This window comes from Mesitornis unicolor, unplaced genomic scaffold, assembly GCF_000695765.1.
Source record: "Mesitornis unicolor isolate BGI_N332 unplaced genomic scaffold, ASM69576v1 scaffold24268, whole genome shotgun sequence".
Lineage (NCBI taxonomy): Eukaryota > Metazoa > Chordata > Aves > Mesitornithiformes > Mesitornithidae > Mesitornis > Mesitornis unicolor.
Window position 1 is genome coordinate 55,803 of NW_010201506.1, and position 20,203 is coordinate 76,005.

The window sequence follows — 20,203 nt, forward strand, 5'->3', positions numbered from 1 at the left end:
ATTGCCATCTCCTCTCTTTCTAGAAAGGTTATTGCCTGCAGTGTAGGATGCTGTAATTATGAAACAGTGAGAAGGAGACTGTCCTTTCTGTCCAGCTAATGCATCCAGGTTCAGACAATTCAGCCCTGAAGCAGCACAGATGCTTGGGGTCAGAGTTAACGTTAGACACAAAAAGCTTGCGATGACTCGCATTGAAGAGACATACTGTTTCATCTCAGCACCAAAATGAGCAGCAGGAGGGATGAAAAGAGAGTGGGAAAGTGAGGAGAGACAGATTAGTTTGGGGAAGTCCTAAAATAACAGTGGAGAAAAGTCTTGTATTTCTCCCTCCTAGGTTGTGAGTTGTGTTTCGACTTCCTGTCCTCTGGAAGCTACAAGCTTTTTTTCGTATATCTGTTGAAAAAGGTGATGAAAGGAAGAGAAAGAAGGAGGGAGCCACCATCACTAGGAACTTTTTATCTTCAAAGTAAATCCTTTGCATCATAAGGATCAATGTACTCTACTTCTGCACTGTCATTTGCATGGTGTGAAGCCATTATGAGATGCAAAAGACTGCAAAGAACAGCATCTGAAATGAGCTATTAGCCTCCTTTACAAGATAGATGGAGCTTCTCTTTCAACAGTCTTCTTGGCTAGGGGGTTAGGGTTGCTATTTCATGAAAGTGAAAATCCCTTCATTTAAGACATTTAAAGGTAGCTTTGATGAAACACTGAAGACTGAACAGGAAGAAACAAGTCTGCACTTGTGCCCAAAGACAGAATTTGTCTCAGGGTGCAAATCTGGCACCCTGAGAACGTTACAGATCCCAGTAACTCCAGCTGTCAGTATATCCTTCCCTTCTAACCCATCTGCAAGGAGACTTCCATTCTTCGAGCTGCCCTTCAGATTGATACACTGCACATATCTCAGCAGCCTGTGAAAATAGAGCCCACTTTTTTCCCTCCATCTGTGCTCCTAACCAAACTATGCTGACCAGATTTCTCCATGGATTGTTTTCTTCTTTCCACTGTTTCATTCTCATAGCAAACTTCTGACCCTTTCACACCTGCATTTCACTACCCTGCAGCTGTCCTTGCTCTGAGCCCCCACACAAAGTGTTCTGCATCACCTCATCCAGAGAGATGTGGGATATACGGTGTATTTGGTTAGAGCACCAGGAAAGGGTGCATCGCCACAGAAGTGGGCAAAAACAGCCATAGGGATGCACAAACAACTCATCTCTTCAGGAACTAGAAAACACAGTTTCTACTTCAAGCATGGGAAGGAGATAGCCTTCACCCGAGTTATTGCAAAACCACAAGGGCAATCTGAATTTTTTTGCTGTTGCCATAGTGACCTCTCTAAAAAGATTGTATCCTTAGAAAGAGAGATGTTCAGTTAACATGATGTTAGCAGTGAGTTTTGCTTCTCACTAGTCGTAAGTGAGCCCTCATGAGATCCACAGAGGCATATATGCTTCAGGGAATGCATTTTATAGCTCTAATTTAAGTTTTGCTTATAATTTGAAAACTGCAATAAAAGCTTGTCATCAGAAAATAAGGGCTTTCCATATTTGCTATTAGAAGCTATTTACTTGGAACTAATTAGCATAGAGAACATTTGTTTTATTAGGTCTGTGGATTTCTGTCAGAACGATGGGATTTTGGATAACACATGAGCTTGGAAAGGCTCTGTTATGTCCTCGGGGTAATATAAATCCCTCAGAGGAGATAATGCACCACCGGAAGAACATGGTAATGAGTTAAAGCAAACAGAAACAAAAGACAATTACATTAGAGAATATGTCTTAGACAAAATGCACCATTACAACACATCAAAGCAAAGCAAAATGAAGACTGCAAGCTGACCTCCAGTTTATTATTTTTACCTTCCCATAAATCCACTGTCTGGAAAATATCTGTTGTTCTTACTCCGTAGATTTCAGCAGCTTTTAAGAACTGAGAAATTTGTTCCATCTGCTTGAAAGCCATTTTTGATTCAGAGATCTTTGCAATGGGCTCATTTCCCTTTGGGTGTAAACTGTTTATTAACTTGCATAACAGCTGAGAGATAAATACAGAAACAAAATTAGAAAGCAGTCACCAAACTAGAAGGCGATTTCTGCACATGAAATCATGCTGCAAAATGCTTTTGACCTGGCCACTTTCTGTCAGGGACATAATTTCTCCAATTAAAACCAAAGAAGTTACTTGATAATAATCAAAGTACATTAGAAAGGCATTAAAGCTTTCATTAACTGATGGCAATAGCCTGACCAAATAAATCCTAATCTACTAGAAACAACAAAGCAATCACTGGTGAAGGTTACATAACAACTGACAGAAGAAACCACATGCCCGAGCCAAAAAAATAAGCAATGTCAATTGAAATATTGTTAAAGTCACTTTGGCAGAGATTCAACGATGAGCATACTCCTACAGCCCACTGCAAACAGCAGCATCTGCCTGTTGTTCAATAAACTAGTGGAATACAGTGTTTTAGCTAGGGAATTATTCCTAATAAGAAAATAGTTTTGACATGATCCAGTCCTTTGCATTTTCTCTATCTCTTCACCTTTCCCCGCAACACTGATTATTTCTTAAAGAGGAAAGTATACATCTGATTTTAAAACAGATCTCGTTTAACTGTATGAGAAAAGGTGCTGAAGGAATGAGTCATACTCATATATAACATGCATGACTCATAAGAATCATAAGTACTGTACTAATCCCAGTGCATGAGTAGAATAATTATCTTCTGAGATTAAGACTCCTGGTCAAAAGGAAATAAATCAGATACTAAGATATATATTTCTGCACTGGCCATGTGATCTGACCAATTTAGCTAGTTTAAGACAGAAAATAAGGACACTGTGCATATAAACACATGCAAGGATATAATTGGACAAAACACTTACCGTTCCATCCATCAGCCAGGTCTGAAAATGCTGCCTTCCAGGAGGAGGGTGCTCTATCTGTTCTCCACACTGTACAATAATCCAGTTCACCAGCCTAGACTCTAATTCTGGGTCATATTTCTGTTCAATCTTTTCCTGGACTTCTCGGCTTAAGCCATAGCTTGGTCCTCTGTTAGCCATCTCTGGAACCAAAGCAGAACTTACTTAGTGGGTAGAGTCCTGATCTGCAGCTCTGACGTATGCACCGGAAAATTAAAGAATAAAGGAGTGAGCAGCCTGCCCTAAACATTAGACAGTTGAACAGATGTTCATCAACACTGAAAGTAACTGTATGGCACCGGTTATAGCTGTTCTGCAGAACAGGGGAGGGATCAACGAGGGAATATCCTTTTCCAAAAGCACAAATCAGCTACAACATTTTTTCTTTTAAAGAAGGAAAAAACAGCAGCACCCCCCCCCTTCCCGCCCAACCACAAAAAAAGAAGCAAAGCAAGATTTAAAACAGAGGAGGTTTTAAAGAGAGGCTTCTGTTATGTTTACAGAAAATACAATAGACTTCTCAGATCAGTGTTAGAGCTGCCTGCAAATCCAAAAGCACTTTAAAATTGCCTACCTAATACTTGCTAAGAAGAAGAAGGTTGTACATGAGAGCTCAAGCAATCCAATTAAAGATGCAGTCAGGGTCTTCCTCAGCAGAGATGCAGGGATGGGTATCCAGAGATCAGCAAATTGAAAAGCGTTGATGAATTTAAGAGACGAAGGCTGCCACAATGCCCTGCTGCTGCAGCAGCATCGTGGTTTGAAGAACAGTGTATTGATTTGATTTTTCTCACATATGAGGAGGGTCAAAGCAGGGGCGTTGCTAAGAGCCATTAAAGAGGCCTGCCTACTCAGTCACAGCCTGGGGATCCTGTTTATCTCACCCATCTGCAGTCTGTTTTCATGCATGTTTCCTCAGCCCTGCGCTGTTCATCCTACAGGCTCAGTTTTACTCCACCTAGTCTGCATCAACCCAAACTGCACCGAGCATCCTAGCACCAGATAGAAATACAAATAGAGGCACTTCACCAGACTTCACTCTGTTAAAGGAAGGTAACAGAAATTACTACACATCTTGTTTATTTTTAGGCACAAAGCAGAAATAAAGCCTTTTTCTCCGTTCTGCATCGCGATGCTAACAGGTTTACAGTGTGAAAAATAATTTCTCCTCTTCCCTGTTCGAGTGCTGATAAAAAGTTCCAACATGGGGACCACAGAATGAAAAGTCAAGGAAGATAAGGCAGGTAGTAGAATATTATTATCAGCCTACCATTAGTGTATATTAGGCTATCAAATAATGCAATAGTGTGCCGAGAAAACAACTTGAACCACTAAAAAGAAGGGGAAATCACCAAAAAAACTAGGAAACCTACTATAAAGTGCATGGATCGTATTTTCTGCTGGTATGAGTCAGCATAACTCCAGTGTTAGCAATGGAGCTATACCCCTGTATGGTAGTTTAAATTTTGATAATACCACTGCAGTGGTGGGAATGGAGAGGAGGAGAGTTAAGACAGAGGCTTTTCTTCTTGGCTCATTTGTACAGATTTGTCTTTTATTAAATAAAATAATTTTGCTCCTCTCTGAGTTGCACCAGACTTTGTCAGATGTTTTTCATCCATGCTGTGTCATCTACCCTGCTACAAAATAGTTCCCTTTTGGCAAATGATTTGCGTTCAGCTTGATATGAAAGGAAGTTTATAAACCTGAGGTGGATACAAAATCAGTTTTGCCAACAGAAGTCCTCCTGTTGCATTTAAAAAGAAAAAAATAAGGGGCAAAAGGAATACAGCTCCTTGTATATCTATCTCATAATGGTCTCTTCATGCATTACTTTCTCATGTTAAGACCATGAGACCTCAGATTTATACTGCTTTGGATGCTGCTGGGCTTGAGCAGACTCGAGAGATGAAAAATTTAATAGATGACCCAATTCACTGCTGTCCTCCACTGGCATTTCATGTAGCGCTTTCTTTTCTCTGCACCAGTAGTTTTAAAACCCAATGAAGTGCTTGGTTACATAACTGGGCATGCTACGTGACACAGCCTCCACTTGAGCACTTTCCATCCCAGCGAACACAGCAAACGCGCAGGAACCAGGACTGCAGCCCAGGCCTGGAGACGACAGGAGTGAACTGCAGCTGCAACAGCAAAAGGCAGTACCTGAATTTGACATCCTTTCCCTTCAAGCAACTGTTAAGGGCCAGGCCTTACACACTACGGCCAGTCACACAAAGAACAAGAAGTTTTATTTTGCATTTTCAGATCTTTTTGTGTTCTTCTGTTTAGAAGGGAGCTACTTGGGTTGCTTGGCTGTTTCTGGTCACACCAGGGTGTTCAGTGCTCACTAGCAATGAGATTTGATGAAAGTCACCTACCTTGGCATCAGCCTCTGAATCCGTTTTCTAACCTGGGGGCAGGGGTGGGTAATTTAACTCTCCTAAGCTGCAGAGCAGAGGTCTTCCCCTTCACAGATGTTATGTGCAACCTGCTCTCAAGGGACCGCTCCATCCTGTGAAAGCTGAAAAGCAAGCTTGTCCATCAGTATCAATTTTTAATAAGGCTTTGAAAACCAGGAAAGCTGCAGATGATTGGAAAAATGCCAGCCGCTACCAATATTTCCAAAGCATAAGCAATCAAATCATAAGCCAGCTACTGTGCCATCAATCTTGGGAAAAACAATGGAATGATATTTTTTTATTAAAGCAATAGTGTTGATGCAATTTACTAAAAGCTCTGTAAGACATTAGAGTTGGCTACTGCATGACAGGTTGATTAGGGGACTAAACTGATTTCCAAAACAGTATGACATTAAAGAGATTAAAGCTGGGTAACTGCTGGGTCCTATAATATCACAGTAACAGAAAAATCATTAATGATCACGTATATTTTTATTCAGTTTGTACAAGGATGTGTTCCCAGGCCTGAACTGCTTAATACGCTACTAGAAGTCACAAAAAAAGCCCAGACTCCTTCAAAGATCCCACTTCATGTAAGCTGTGATGAGTAAACAACAAAGCTAGACTCCTTGAAAGCAGTTTACCTGGAGGCAGGCAAAAATATGTCTCATTGCAGCCAAAGTCTAGCCATAGTCAGAAAAGTGCTTTTCAGAACATACCACTCTGTCCTATGAAACAGCAGATGTAAAATATATGCAGAGGGTGATGGAAGGTAAGCAGGTGGGCAGATATGCTGGGTAAGACACTGTGACCTAAGGGTTTGGCTCAATAAAATGTGGGAGGTGCAAGAGCAATGGGAATATCATATCCCCTCCTGACAATTGCTCTCCAGAAAAAGTGGTGAAAGAAGTAAATTAAATAGTCACTCCAGTAAGCAGAGGATTGAAAATGAAAGCCTTTGCAGTAATCACCTCAGAAAGATTATCTGTTCAGCTCACCAAAACCAGAAGTTAAGAAACGACAAGCACAAAGCAAAGACCTGAAGGAACTTGAGTTCCTCCTGTTGGCCACAGGCACATGAAAGCCTGCTGGCTGGCAATGTGATGTGGAAGAAAGGGGCAGGTTTTCAGCAGCAAAGGTACTGCCAGTAGAACACTTTGCCTACTGCTTCTAATGGATTTTGTGCTCTTATTTTTCTTGGTAACACAAAATTAGAACTCATGACTAAAAATAGAGATGAAGCTGGAATACTTGAAGCAGTATTTCATGCCTGTAAGCACTATGGCTCATCCTATGCTTTCAGATAACAATATTACCTTGGAAATGTAAAAATCTTTAAGATTATAAACAAATGCTGCCAGCAACAACAAAACCAACATTAATTAGCCCACTACCCATGTTTAGCTCCAAGGTAACTCAATAGCTTTCAGCGTCTTCCAAGTGGAACACAGAGGGAAAAGTAAAACTTACCCTGCTACAACAGAGCAACTCTTAACTTTTGTTAGAGGCACTGTTTGGCAATTCACTCCTTAGAGCCTGGTGTTTCAGCCATCCCAAAGGACTACCTTTCAAAGCATGCCAGGCCAATTCACATCAGACTAAACTATGCAGCAATCAGAATAACTGGGAAGGCCAGGCTCCATTTCCCAGGTCTGCCACTGTGCAATAACAGACCTTTCATAATTAAGTTTAAAAAAAAATTTTTAAAAATAAAAAGCATTAATTAAAAATTGGGGAATTTTCTAAAGCTGTATAACAGTTTACAGCACCTCTTTTCACAACTTATGAAGTGCTGCTGAAAGATGCTCCTTGCATCTACACGTATATCATTATGTCATGTTTTCTAGAGTTGCAGAGAGGATCAACACAAACTCAGTGTAGGTACTGGGCCTTTTCAGAGCGCTCCAAGGCCAGGGAGGTGCTCTGCAGACCCTTGGTTTTATTCAAGGCCTTGCTTTGTCATGAGGTACGTGGAGACGTTCAGCTCAAGACAACTAACCAGGTGAGGGGAAAAAAGAAGCGGTTGGAATACTGCCAACCGGGTGGCAGAGATACCAGAACCAGGGAATAATATTAATTTTTAAAATTCTAACGGCTCTCTTGATTTGAAATATAACATCTAGAGAACCTCAAAGACAAAAAGTGCTAACAAGCAAGGATCTTGTCTTTCACCTGCAAGAAAGTATCTTTGCCAGTTCTGAAGATGTTAAGCCCCAAACCAGAGCATAGTTTGAACACCTCAAATTTGGGATTAAAAGCAAATTTATTCAGGAATGAAGGACCTGCCTATTTGTGGGACAGAACAGAATGCAGTGACACTCTGGTCTGCAGAACAAGGCAACTCCTAAGGCTGCCATGACCAGCAGTGTTTCTGGGATTCATGTCATTGACCACCTTCCAGGCAGCTTGCCAGCAGAAACAGTCACCACTAACCACTGGAAACCAACTCCTCTGGATGTAATTACCAGCGCTCCCGATATTCAAGATGACCTTGGATGTAAAACGTGCATTTTAATTCTTAGAATCTTTTAAGTCTTGTGACGGGTTGACAGACTCCTAGATAGAAAACCAACACATTTCATCATATCTATTTTTCATCTGTCCCCAACAAAAAAAATACCTCTTAAGAAGTTATTTATTCTTAGAGATTTAGCTCTTCTGTCAGCGACTCTTTCAAGACTTACTGTCCTAAGGGCGAGCACACCCTGGCACACCTTCCACCAGCAAACCACATTGAATACAGAAGCGAAGGAGAGGACTCTGGTAAGGCCCAGACCTGATGCCAGGCAGCCCGTGTCCTTCAGGGATTGCTTTTCCAGGACCAAAGCCTGGGCAGGCCATTTACACCACTCCAACCTCTCAGTGTGCTACTGTTCAGCATACCTTTGCCACACCACCTGCTTCCACCCTGGCAGGCAGCAGTGACCTTCTCACATTGCCACGTGGGAGGCAAGTGGACAACATGGTGCAGGCCAGAAGGCCCAAAAAGAACACAACCTTTCACGTGCTAGCCTAAAAACATTTTAAATTTGTATTTTAGTTTCAGAACCAAGTGATGACGGTTTTAGCAGCTGACATTTGCTTTTCATTCCAAATATAAAAGCAGAGCTAGCCAAAGCTCCTTGCCAAACACAAAACAAGATGCTGTAGCAGGCTGGGAACACGTCTATTCCTCACCCGGGAGCAGACCACAAGCTGCAGTTACTGTGTCATATGGAGGACGCCCGTTTCTCTTTAATGGAACAGAAGCACTGGACCATGTAACGTACATATGCAGGACTTGAAAGAGAAATACAAGGTCAAGCCTGCAACTAGACTGCAATAGGTCCTGTAACTTAGATTTATGCATAATATGGCCAAGGCTGTAACTAACAACCTTCTGTTCCAGGCAAGTATATACTGAAGAGAGACGAGGTCCTACAGCCATGACGTAAATCTGAGCTATATAAACTGACCCATAAGCAGTAAACCTGCAAGCAGTGTTTTTGTCCTTCAACTCCTTCTCTTCTTCCCAACCATTACTGTAATCTCTTCCCCTAGAAAACACCTGGCAGGGTAAAAACAACATGCACAGTGGTATTAAAACCATGCATGTAGCAAGCTGCCTACCATTAAACAGAATAGCTGAGCTCCCTTTGCCTTTCCTGTCCCTGCTGGGCTTGAGAACAAAGGTGGCAGGGCAAGAATGCACACTGATTTTCGGTATTTCTGTGTGTCTTCCTTACAGTGGTTGACTTTTCACCAAGCCTTAGTGAAATTCTGCATTCTCACATACCTGACTGTGTTGTACACTGTCTCAAAGCAGAGATCACTGATCTTAAAGGCAGGTGAAACACATAACCCTCTTCTATTTCCAAGGAAGCCTTTAACGTAATTTTTTAGCACTTCAACTGAAAAGGTAAGACAGGCCTCTCTATAACAGCACAACTGAGTAACTTGAAAATCAGGGAAGTTCAAATCTCATTATTCCCCAGGACATTATTTCCCTTCAGAGAAGGGGATAGGGACCAAGGAGAAAGGACAAACAGAGCCAGGACAAATGTAGCAACTCCGACCAAGGCACTGGTTCAGAAAATGTTGTAGCCCTGTACTGCGGTATGACTGGAACGTTGACAACATTTGAGCAGCTGCAGACACATAGCTGGCTGAAACTCTCTCTCTAAGCACGTTTTAATTTGATATGAAAAGTATAGTACCATAAATCTTTTAGCCCCGTTGAATAACAGTGTGTCCAAGAGAGCACGTAATCAAAATTAACATAAAAATGAAACGGCAGGAGGTAGTTCTTCTAAGGCCTATCCAGCCAGGGCTTTTTGTGAACACTGCTTTGATTGTACTTAGTGTTGATGCAAATTAGCAAATAAGTTAGCTAAGCTGAAACTACATGAAACACTTAATAGCATTTAACTAAGATTAAAAAAAGCTGAAGCGTGTAATACAACGCCAAAAAACTGAAGAGACAGAACAAGTAGAACACTTGACAAGATAAAAATGCATATAAATAAAACTACATTAGTACAGCTTAATATACACAGAATAATAGCACTTGTTTATTAGGAAACAAGTTGAACAAGCTTTAGGGACTCTTTCAATACATACTCGTCTACTGCAGCTTAATCCTAAACACGGGAAAGGATTCCTCACCAGTTGCTTCCTTTTTAGAAGGCAGAACAGTTTGTTTCACAAGTTAAGTCTCAAGTAGCTTGATTTCGCAACAGATGTGAAACTAAAATGTTCGTAAGGACGAGGGACAGTTGAGGTCACCTGGTAACGCTTTTGTTTCTTTTTAATGAAAACTCTTATCTGCTTCTTTGGTATTATATGCTAATCAAGGTTTCTGCCTAGCTATCCAAGCTTTTTGTTATTTACTCATGGAACTTGAATAATTGTAACTTCTCAGCAAGAGTTAATGTCATGTAGCTTAAGCATTACATACAAGATAAATACCTCGAGGTGTTTATTCAACTACTATTGTTTGATCAACATTATCAACACAAGCAGCTGAGTTGCTCCCTTAGTGTCCAGAGCTTCCCTGTACCGTGACAGCAGCATCAGCCCCAATGTCTCTGTACCACACTCAGTGACAGATGAACCCAAAAGTCATTTTCAGACCTGCCAAAAGTGAAAGACAATGAAAACGCTAACAAGTCAAGCTAAAAGTGCTACTGAAAATAATTAAGTGCAAATTAAGGTATTCAGAGAAAACCACTCCCCCCAGGCAGCACAAGATAGAGTTGGTAAATTTAAAAGCATAAACAACTGATCATTTGTGTGAATCCAGCTGATTCTTCAGGAAATATATGTTTTATATTCACAAAACATACTTTGTGTTTGGCAGCAAATTAGAAGACCTTAAAAAAAAACCCAGAACACGAGAATTTAATACAAAGGATTTAAAAAATGTGCACTATACAGAGCTTTCCAGATGTGTAATCCCCTGGTTTAATACAGTATTTCTACAGGGGAAAGAAATACTTGTTTTTAAATGTGACTAATATTGAAAATAATTCACTATCTAGGAATCTACTGCCAAAGATAAAAGATAACACAGGCATTAACTCAGGTACAAAACACAGTACTGGAATGACACCATAATATGTGAGTATGACATTAGTCAAGATTATCAAAACTTCCTGATAGGTCAAGAGCTAGTTATGGGTGGGATGGAAATCTCCTATCCCCTTCTTCCATGTATCTGAACATGCCAAGTTGACAGTAACCAACAAGCTGATCATTTCCAGCATGAATACAAGGAAAATGCTATGCTTGCATGGAAGTTAGAGGAAAAATTCTGTCTGCAGAAGGTCTGTCTCAAACCCACCTCTTCATATTTAAGGAGCAAGACTGAATTTAGAAAATGGTAAGTGAACACAGAGAGAAGGGCGCTAGCACTCACTGAATCTCAAAATACTATCTGGAATACTGTCTCTGTGGAGAAAGTATTATCTCTGCCTTTGCATTTATGCTGTATGTAGAAAACTTTGGCTGTATCTGTAAAGTAAATGCCACCACTAATCCCCATTTAGCAAGCAGAGAAGGAAAACAGAGCAGAACTACAAAACAAGTGGCACACAAAAAAACCCCCAGCCCTACTATTAAGTCTCAGTATCGCTGTGGTTTGAGCAACTGATGCTGCAGTTTTGTATCCTCAACAATTGTGTCAAGCCAGTTACACCGCCTTTTCCCACCTATTGTTATTATAGCAATCAGGAACAAAACCAAAACAAAAAAATAAAAACCCCATAAAAGATGTAAAAAAACCAACAACAACAAAAAACAGAAAATGACTCATTTAACCGCTCTCCTTCACATTTGTTTTCAGCTATCTTGCTCTAAGGCATCATAACAAAAAGACATTACCTATGAAATATCAATTATTCAGTAAAGGATGAGGTGAAGCTTTGAATGAATACAATTCAGTTACTTCCAGAGAAATTCAGAGCTACAGATTATGCAGCTATACAAAGACTTTTCCCTGTCTGAAACATTACCGTTCAATTCAATGTTCATAGGAATAACTCCGAATTCAAAAAAGTAGCTCAAAACTTTTCAGTTACTGAAATATTCTTTTTTTAGCATGTGCGAACACGAAGTGTATCTACCACAATTGGTAACTTTGGGCCTTAAAATTAATTTCTTCAGAATTAGTGCAGTCTACATTTTTCAACTCCTTTTTCTTCCATCAGGAGACAAAGCAATCTCAGAGATGGGACAAAAGCAGATTAAAAAAATCATCATATGTAACCTAAAAGCAGAAAGTTTTGAAGTAACTTCATTTTGATTTGCCTATGTCTTTACAACTCACAAAATCTATTTTTCCAGGTTTTATCAGATGCAAGTCACATAAACACATATAAAGACACAAACTGTTTAATAACACATAAATTTGAACACAGCTCAACCTTCAGGAATGAAAGTGGTTGAGAAATCTGCATAAATTATATTAATTTTTCTCAACAATGAGATACATATTCAAGAGGTTTCAAAGCTTAAGATAGTGAATTGCATATTCATACAGAGAGGGGAAAAAAAAAGTCTACTCCCTTCAGAAACAGAAATACTTGGAAGCAAGATTTCATGGAATGTTGTAATTCCTCAAACAAGTACTTTGAGCTAGATTAACTGAATTAGGATATTGGTACATTTGAATTAGGTTTGCAACTAAACTAGAGCCTTTTTTTTTTTTTTTAATACTTTCCTATCAGAATTCAGACTTCTACATCACAGCTTCTTGGTTTTTTTGCAGTACTGAAGCCTAGACAAAACTGTACTTCACAGCAACTCATCTGAAATTTAGGGAGGGTTTTGTTGTATTGATGGCTTTGTTTTTTGCAGTTGGTTGGTTGAGTTTTCTGTAGGGTTTTTTGGTTTTGTTTTGAGGGTTTTTTGTGTGTTTTTTTAAATTAAAACCTCTACTTCAAGCAAAGCTCTAAACAACGTAATTCTGACAATGTAATTCTTCTGACAATGCTAACAGTGAAAACAATAAACCCTCTAGAAATACCTTACCCTCAGGAGCTTTAGTCTTTTAATATTAAATATTTAAAATAGTAAAGACAGAAACAACTATATGCTTTCAACAGTGGTTTCATACTAAGGCCAGCCTGAACTAATTCTCTCTCTTCCAAGTGTATGAATGGCACCATATTTTTGGACAAAAACCAGGTAATAGGCACATATGCAAATAAATCCATTTACTATTAAATTTTCAGAATTTATGTTACGAGCATTATCCAACTATCAAGTCTCATTTACAAGCTTTCAGGCTTGCAATCATGGGCCTCCAATTCCCAGCTCTGGAAGACTGTGTTCCTAGTAATCTACAGTTCTCAAGCCACAGAAAACAGTAGGTGATGCCCAGTGGTGCTGTACTCCACACTTCAATGAAGTTACTGTATAAGTAAAAGAGTCACTGTATTGATTCAGTTTACACCAAGATCATATATTGTTCCCTTAACAGTAGGCCCACAAATTAACTATTACAAAAAGACAGCCGGGAGAAGAGGACATAAGCCCTATTGCTAAGGACAGATAAAAGAGCTCCATCAGCACTTTGAGGCCCTGAGACCCCAAGCACACCATCAGGATGTGCCTTACTCTTCTCGATTTTAACAGTACTTAAGAACAAAATAATAATATATCTGAAATATGTTTATTATTCTTCATGTTATTCACTATTTCTAATAGCAGTAACTTTAGTAAACACAAGTTTTATTTTGCCTTGCACAAATGGTTTCAGATATAAGGTACAAGAATGTTACAACAAAAGGACAGTACTAAAAAGGTGCCAAAGACATGAAATTAAAGTTCTACTGTACAGGCCAACAGTAACAAAAATGAATCATCATTTCAGTACTAAAATGTAGGAAGCTTGCAAAAAAGGTTTAAGTGGTGAAGGAGAGGTTCTGAACCCAACAGCAGCACTCCTTCACATTTTGGACTGTCTGTGCAAATGCAGCATTCATAAAATACCTGTATTTACAAAACAGAGGTAAGGAAACAGCAGCTAAAGCTCAGTTCCTACTGTGATAGTCACAGGCCTGGCAACATCTTGTTAAGAACAGGGTTTCTGCTAGTCAAGGAAAAGAGTCATGTGTAGAGTTCATGCACTTAGGCTACTCTGCAGCTTATCCTAGTGTTGCCAACTTGTCAATTAAATCATCAACAGTATTCACAAGGAGTTTTGTATCCTCCTTCTCACTCATCCGATGTTGGCCTATTTTGCGGAGGATAACATCCACATCTTCGCTCAAAACACGATCAGCAACTTGCATTGAGATCTGCCAAGGGACATCACCATCCTTCATGCCATGAATGAGTCGTACAGGACAGGTGATAGGAATAGGACTGTTGAGCACACAGTGATTTTCTGCTTCTCTGATAAAGTCGTATGTCAAGGAGTAATATCCTTTCTCATTATGCTTTGTTGGAAACTTCCATTCACCTTTTTCTTCTATCTCTTTTTGTGCCTACAAAAAGGAAACCAAGTAACAGACAAGACAGACGATACAAGTTCACTGGAGTACCTCAACTTATTTCTGCCCTAAATGCAGTAAAACTTCCCCAGGCATAAAATTTCACTTGGTCCACTTTTATTAGCAGAGAAGCTATATTCCTGTTCATCTTCCAGCACCTGAGAAGATAAAACCCCTACCATGTCACAAATGTTACTCTGCACGTCTCCTCTGAAAATTAATCCAGTCAGGATTTGCAAATGAAATTAAGTTTCTCAGCAAGAATCTATCAGAAGGAAAAAGCTGTATAGCCACAATAAACAGTATGTCTCTCTGGTTTCAATCACTTCACTGAACAAGGAGAAGCCTAGGAAAAAGGAATTTTCCAGTCTTTACCACAATTGCTTTGTCTAGATTCTGCATTTCCAGAATCTTACCTTAGTCTCAAGTAGTAATACTGACACTGTGAAGCACTTCACCAAAAAAACAAACAAACCAAAAACAAACACGAAAATATTTTAATTATTCTAAAGTATGAGTTATTTATTGCCACATTTATTTGTCACATTATAACACTTGATTTACTTTCCTGAAGACTGGACATTATAATAATCAAGGAAGCAACTCTGAAAGAGACTTCCTACCACCTACATCTTACAGAGTCTTCACAAACACATTAATCTGAAAAATTTCCTTTCTGTACACACAACCTGTGTCAAATTCATCTCATCCAATGCCATCTCACCTACTTTAGCAACTACTTCTCCATCCTTGAAAGCACAAGGATCCAATCTGAATGAAAATACAATATATTCACCACTGAAATCTAATGGACTCCTAACAGTAGGGATCTGACTTCACCTCCGATGTGCCACAGTAATAACATAAACACATTCTAGGTAGTGCTCACACTAGCTCCATGCTAGAAACACTGCCTTTTGCAGACTTTTGCAGATTAAGTTAAATTTTCAGCTTACCTCCATCACAAACACAGAGAAGTTACTGTAAGACTTGCAGGAAATGTACAGTTTGAACAAGATAATTTCTTAAATGCTTGTCAATTTTTTTTCAGATTGAACAAAAGCCAACTGTGAGCATTTACCTCAATGGGAAGCTTCTTAAAAGTTGTCACAAGGTGGTCTGCTGCTACAGCTACTCCAACTAGAGCAGCTACTTTATCTGGGCGTGCTATTGCAGCATGAAGCATCAGCCATCCACCCAAGCTGGAGCCCACCAGAATCTGAAAGAGAGAGAAAATAAGATACTATTTAACAGGAAACAGCTAATATTTTTTTCTTCTTTTACAAAGCATCAGTTTTATTTTGTTTAACTACTTAAACCTTGGGCGTGATCCTGCTGTCCTTACCCAGGCAGAACTGCTGTCACCTCCAGTGGAAATTTTGCCTGAGTAAGCACCACAAGATCTGGTATTTTATTATTCTTTTTGTTTGGCATGGCTGGTTATTGCTGTCTGAGACTGAAACACTGTAAACAAAATGAGAGTGGAAATAATTCAGTATCACATGCATACTTTATGATTCCTTCTTAAAATAAATGCACATGGTAAAAGCTCAGCGCAGTAAAAGAAGTCAACAAAAGCAGTTCATAATACAAAACTGTTTAAAACACAGTATTATGTATTTCCAGGTTGCAGATTTCAAGTTACTCAGTAATTTCTAAAGTAATTGAAAAGGTCAAATGCTGCTTCTGCTGATTTTTTGGGGGTTTGCTTTTGTTGTTTGGGGTTGGTTTTTTTGGTTAAGCTATTTTATCATATAAAGTATCATAACCTGTAACACTCCTGTAAATCCTTTAATTAGTGCATCAGCACTGGGACAGTGCCACACCTTTTCACGAAGAGGTGGAACAGTTCCCTATCCCCTGTCAAGTAGAACCTCCACCATGAGGCTTTCTCAAACTTCTGGGGAAGACAGCCCTGCTCCAAGCAGGGGGCTCTAATAAATGACCACCAGCAGGTCCTGCCAAACCACATTTCCATGATTTTGTGATCTACCTACTTGCAAAAGACGACGTACAAATACGTCCTCTCAAATGATTCAGCCTCAAATTGAGCAGGTGTCAGTTGTTAAATACAAGCTACTGTTGACCAGAGCTATGATGCCATACTTCTGATTAATGTTCTACCTTGAGGACAAAAAGCATTCTATATTTAAGAATAAAATATAACCTGTGGTCCATCTGTAAGTTCATCCAGTATAGACAGAACATCTTTTCTCCACTTCCCAATTGTACACTCCTCAAAGTTACCACCTGAACTTCCACATCCTGTATAATCAAATCTGAAAAAGTAACCATCAAAGTGAAACTCAGTACTGTCTATGGCAACACAGAAGCTAACTAAACAGTACTGCTTAATTACATTAAGCAGGGGACAAGATACTGCACTGGATATTTTCTTACTTGATCCTGTGTATCACTAGCACCAGAAATCTCATGAGAATAAGTTTAAATACAACAGATACGCTTGGATGCAGCAGCATTCTCTTATCATTTGATATAACAGTATCCAAACTTACTGGCATATTTCCCAAAGAATTTCCCTTGCAGTCAAACCCCAGCATACTTCAGTTTTAAAGGTATTTTTAAATGTACAAACTCTCTTTGTAACACTACTCCTAGCAACAAAGACTTAAGAAACTCAGCACGCAACCTAGTCTGTCAGAGTATCACCAATAACGTGCACGTTCTTCTACGCCCACAGAAGGCACTGGGTAGCTTCTTAAGCTTTGGTAGTTAAGAAGGACACTTACAATCCTCAGAAATTCCATCTTCAGGTTCTAAAACTAAAATTTCTAAGCTCTTCTTTCTTTTTCATTTTTGTGCCTATAGTCTATATGTGACACATAGCACTGGCTGGGCTACAGAAATTTATCAGAGCATTTTCTGAATTGCTTTCAGAATACATTCCCTGATTTACCTCAGCTTCTCTACAGACAGAAAGCCTATACCTGAACTGGAAGAAAGACGCTTCTTAACTTGTGCACAGCACAGCATGCATTCCAAACCAAATGCCAAAGTTTACATGATTTTGTTAAAAGTCTTTCTCCCAGCTCATGACACTAGTTTCATTTTCACAAGAATACCACTCTGAATGTACCTGATGAAGGCATGACCTAGAGAGTTGCAGAAATCTTCAAGGGCAGTTGCTTTCTGACCATTCATATTCGAATTTAAGCCTGGAAGGAAAATAACCCCTGGATTCCTGCCTTTTAGTTTATGATAAGCAAGATTTGGTCGATCTGGTCGAGTAAGAAAGCTGACCGATGATTTCAGCCTGCAAACTAATAAAAAGAGCTATTTAGTACAGTCATCATGATAGCCTTGGCAGAAATACTAGTATTTTATAAAACCAAGATTCAGGAAATATGGGATTATATGAACATAAGGTACTTTGGCTCAAGAGAAAAGAAAAAAGTATCTCTTATATTCCTTAAATGACTAACTAGTGCTGATTAACCTGAAAGGAAAAGCTGATTGTGATTAATTCTCAAATCATTAAATGCCCACCCTAGAGGGAGTTCACTCAGCAATTAGCCAAACTGAAGCCAAATGCTAAGATTTCCTGCGCCTTATTTGTCCTCGTGTTTTATGTCATCTTGGATATATTTACTCATTTCGTAAGAAATGGTAAGGTTTTTTTATCTGCTTAGTGTAACTTTTTGTTTTCCTTTTTTTTATTCCCCCAACTGATTTTCAAAAACATATATTTTGGGGACTAAAGTACTCTGTGCAAAGGTAAGTTTACAAGTACAGGAGGTGTCAAATTTTTGATGAAAATTAAAGCTGAAGGACAAAACTGCATCTGCATCAAAACCTCAGATCCACAAGATCTATGAAGGAGATATACAATGGGGAAGTTCAAAAGTGGGAATTGGAAAAGAATCTTGGGACTAACTTTCTCAACACAATGAACATAAAACAACATTAGCATTGTTTAAAACCAAATGAAGTAAATAACATCTTGCCTTTTTCATAATATCATCAACAGCTATTTCTGCTTAAGTTAAAGATTATTGCCAGGAACACTTAAAAAAAGGCTCATTTTAACACTATGCCATATTAACATCACTCTTTTACTCAGATATGAACCACAAAAGGTAAAAAACAAAACAAAGCTACATTTCCTGTAAATACAGAGTAATACATTAAACACATCCCATAAGAAAAACCAGAGTTGACCACTTGTAGAGCTATGATTTTCTTAAGACATCTCCAAAAGAGGCACAGATATCCCCTTACATGTTGTGGTCTATTCTTGCTGGAGAGGTTACATTATTGCAGTATTCACATTGTTCTGTTTACTCAGAATAAGATAGCACTTGCAAACCTAAGTATTTTGCAAATATTTTAAAAATTAATGATAATTTAGTGCAACTTCTGTGAAAGTGATCAGCAACATACTACATATGCAAGAGGTCTTCCTACCAGCATAAACTTAAAATTTATTTTGTTTTGTTTCAGTGCAAAATGTTTGCTATTTGAAACAAACACATCTGAAAGCAAACACTAGGATGGACTCTGTTATTCACAATAACCATAAAAAATGAATTGGTTTCAAACAAGGATAAAAGGTCAACAGAAGAAATGCTAACTCATTAATAACTATGCTGAACCACAACAGTGCTACAGTATTTAATCTAAGTTTAACTGTCAATTGTAAGTTAAACTGGGCGTGCATGCAAGTGATTCAGAAAGAGGTGTTATGGAGACTTATTCCACTTTATTATCCCACTCAGTAAGAAAATTTGTTAAACTGAAAGCTTGATCCAGACTTCTACGAATTAGGAGTTATCAAAGTCTTAGATTAGAAGACTGGATTAGAAGAAGGTGGTACTTGGTATTTATAAAAGCAAGTTACAGAGCTCCAGGAAGACTTGCCTGATCCAATGGAACTCTCTTCATATCAGAAACAGTGCAAATTTAAATTATGTTATGACCAACACAAACTGTGATGGAGACCAGTGCTACATGTCAAAGCCAAAGAAATCCTCCAGCTGACCTTAGCAACGCTCCAGCACTGTGACCCACCCACTGCCAAGAGCACCAGCAGATTAACACAGCTCTGGCAGATAATGGACTCAAGGCTGTCCACACCTTCTTTCATGCAATCTCCGACACTACTGGAGCAAGACCACCAGTTCAGACAGCAGGAACTGCTGCTTAGCCCAGTGTCAGAGCACCTAGCAGCACACTCAACAACCCGCTATTCTGATCACGCCATCACTCTAAACACACAGAAAGAAACAAACATCATAAAAACCCCACAGTATTCATGTTTCTGCGCAGAAAGTGCACCCTTAGCAGCAAGTAAGCTTCACTCATTACTACACTGAGCAACCTCAGAATGCAAACTCTTACCAAGAACAGCAGCCTGCCAAATTTAAGGTAATAAATAAACGTGTCAGACAAACACCTAGTCTAGAACAGCAAGAAAAGGCACTACACGTTTGGGCAGAGGATCATCTCACTCAAAAGTGGATGCCAGCAAGAGCTTTTCAGGTACCTAGTGAAGCCTCACATGGTGGCATATTTCACAACCAAGCAAGCGTACTGGCCCACTTCCTCTTATTTCCAGCTCCCAAAAAGCAGCAGCAAGAGGAGCTTACAGAGAATTAAACACACGTGGGAAAGCAGCTGCTGTGTAGACACGAACAGGTTTGGATAGTGCCTGCATTTCCCTATGCACACACCCCGAACCGACCTCTCGGGCTCGACAGGGGAGGAAAAGCCTGACAGAAACCCCCGACCTTCGGGGAGGAGCCAAGTTTCACGGCCCCATCCCCACACCCCAGGCGTCCGCTCCCCATCCAGACTCGGCGCTGCAGGGAAAGGGGGGGGAGGAGGGTGCCGCCTCCTGCTGTCCGCCCCGCGCTCTGCCGAGAGCAAACACAGC

The 20,203-nt window shown here is 39.6% G+C and overlaps 2 protein-coding genes across 3 annotated transcripts in view; both read right to left on the minus strand.

The window, feature by feature from the left end:
• Window positions 1-3,901, minus strand: part of TAGLN3 (transgelin 3) — an 11,829-nt gene extending 7,928 nt beyond the window's left edge. Inside the window, exons 1-3 of one of the 2 annotated variants that reach the window (XM_010190122.1) lie at window positions 3,511-3,901; window positions 2,898-3,079; window positions 1,869-2,043 (exon numbers count right to left, since the gene is read on the minus strand). In XM_010190122.1, the coding sequence (XP_010188424.1) occupies window positions 1,869-2,043; window positions 2,898-3,077 (355 nt within the window). In that variant the 5' untranslated portion in view covers window positions 3,078-3,079; window positions 3,511-3,901. Of the gene's footprint in view, window positions 1-1,868; window positions 2,044-2,897; window positions 3,245-3,510 lie in introns of those variants that run through there. The other variant, XM_010190123.1, reaches the window with a different exon arrangement.
• Window positions 3,902-13,962: 10,061 nt separating this feature from the next.
• On the minus strand, window positions 13,963-17,604 carry ABHD10 (abhydrolase domain containing 10; the record flags this gene model as incomplete). The annotated part of the gene is made up of 4 exons (XM_010190126.1): window positions 13,963-14,304; window positions 15,392-15,529; window positions 16,478-16,589; window positions 17,408-17,604. Coding segments are annotated over 4 exons (789 nt in total), but the record flags the coding sequence as incomplete, so codon positions are not given.
• Between the last annotated feature and the right edge of the window lie 2,599 nt (window positions 17,605-20,203).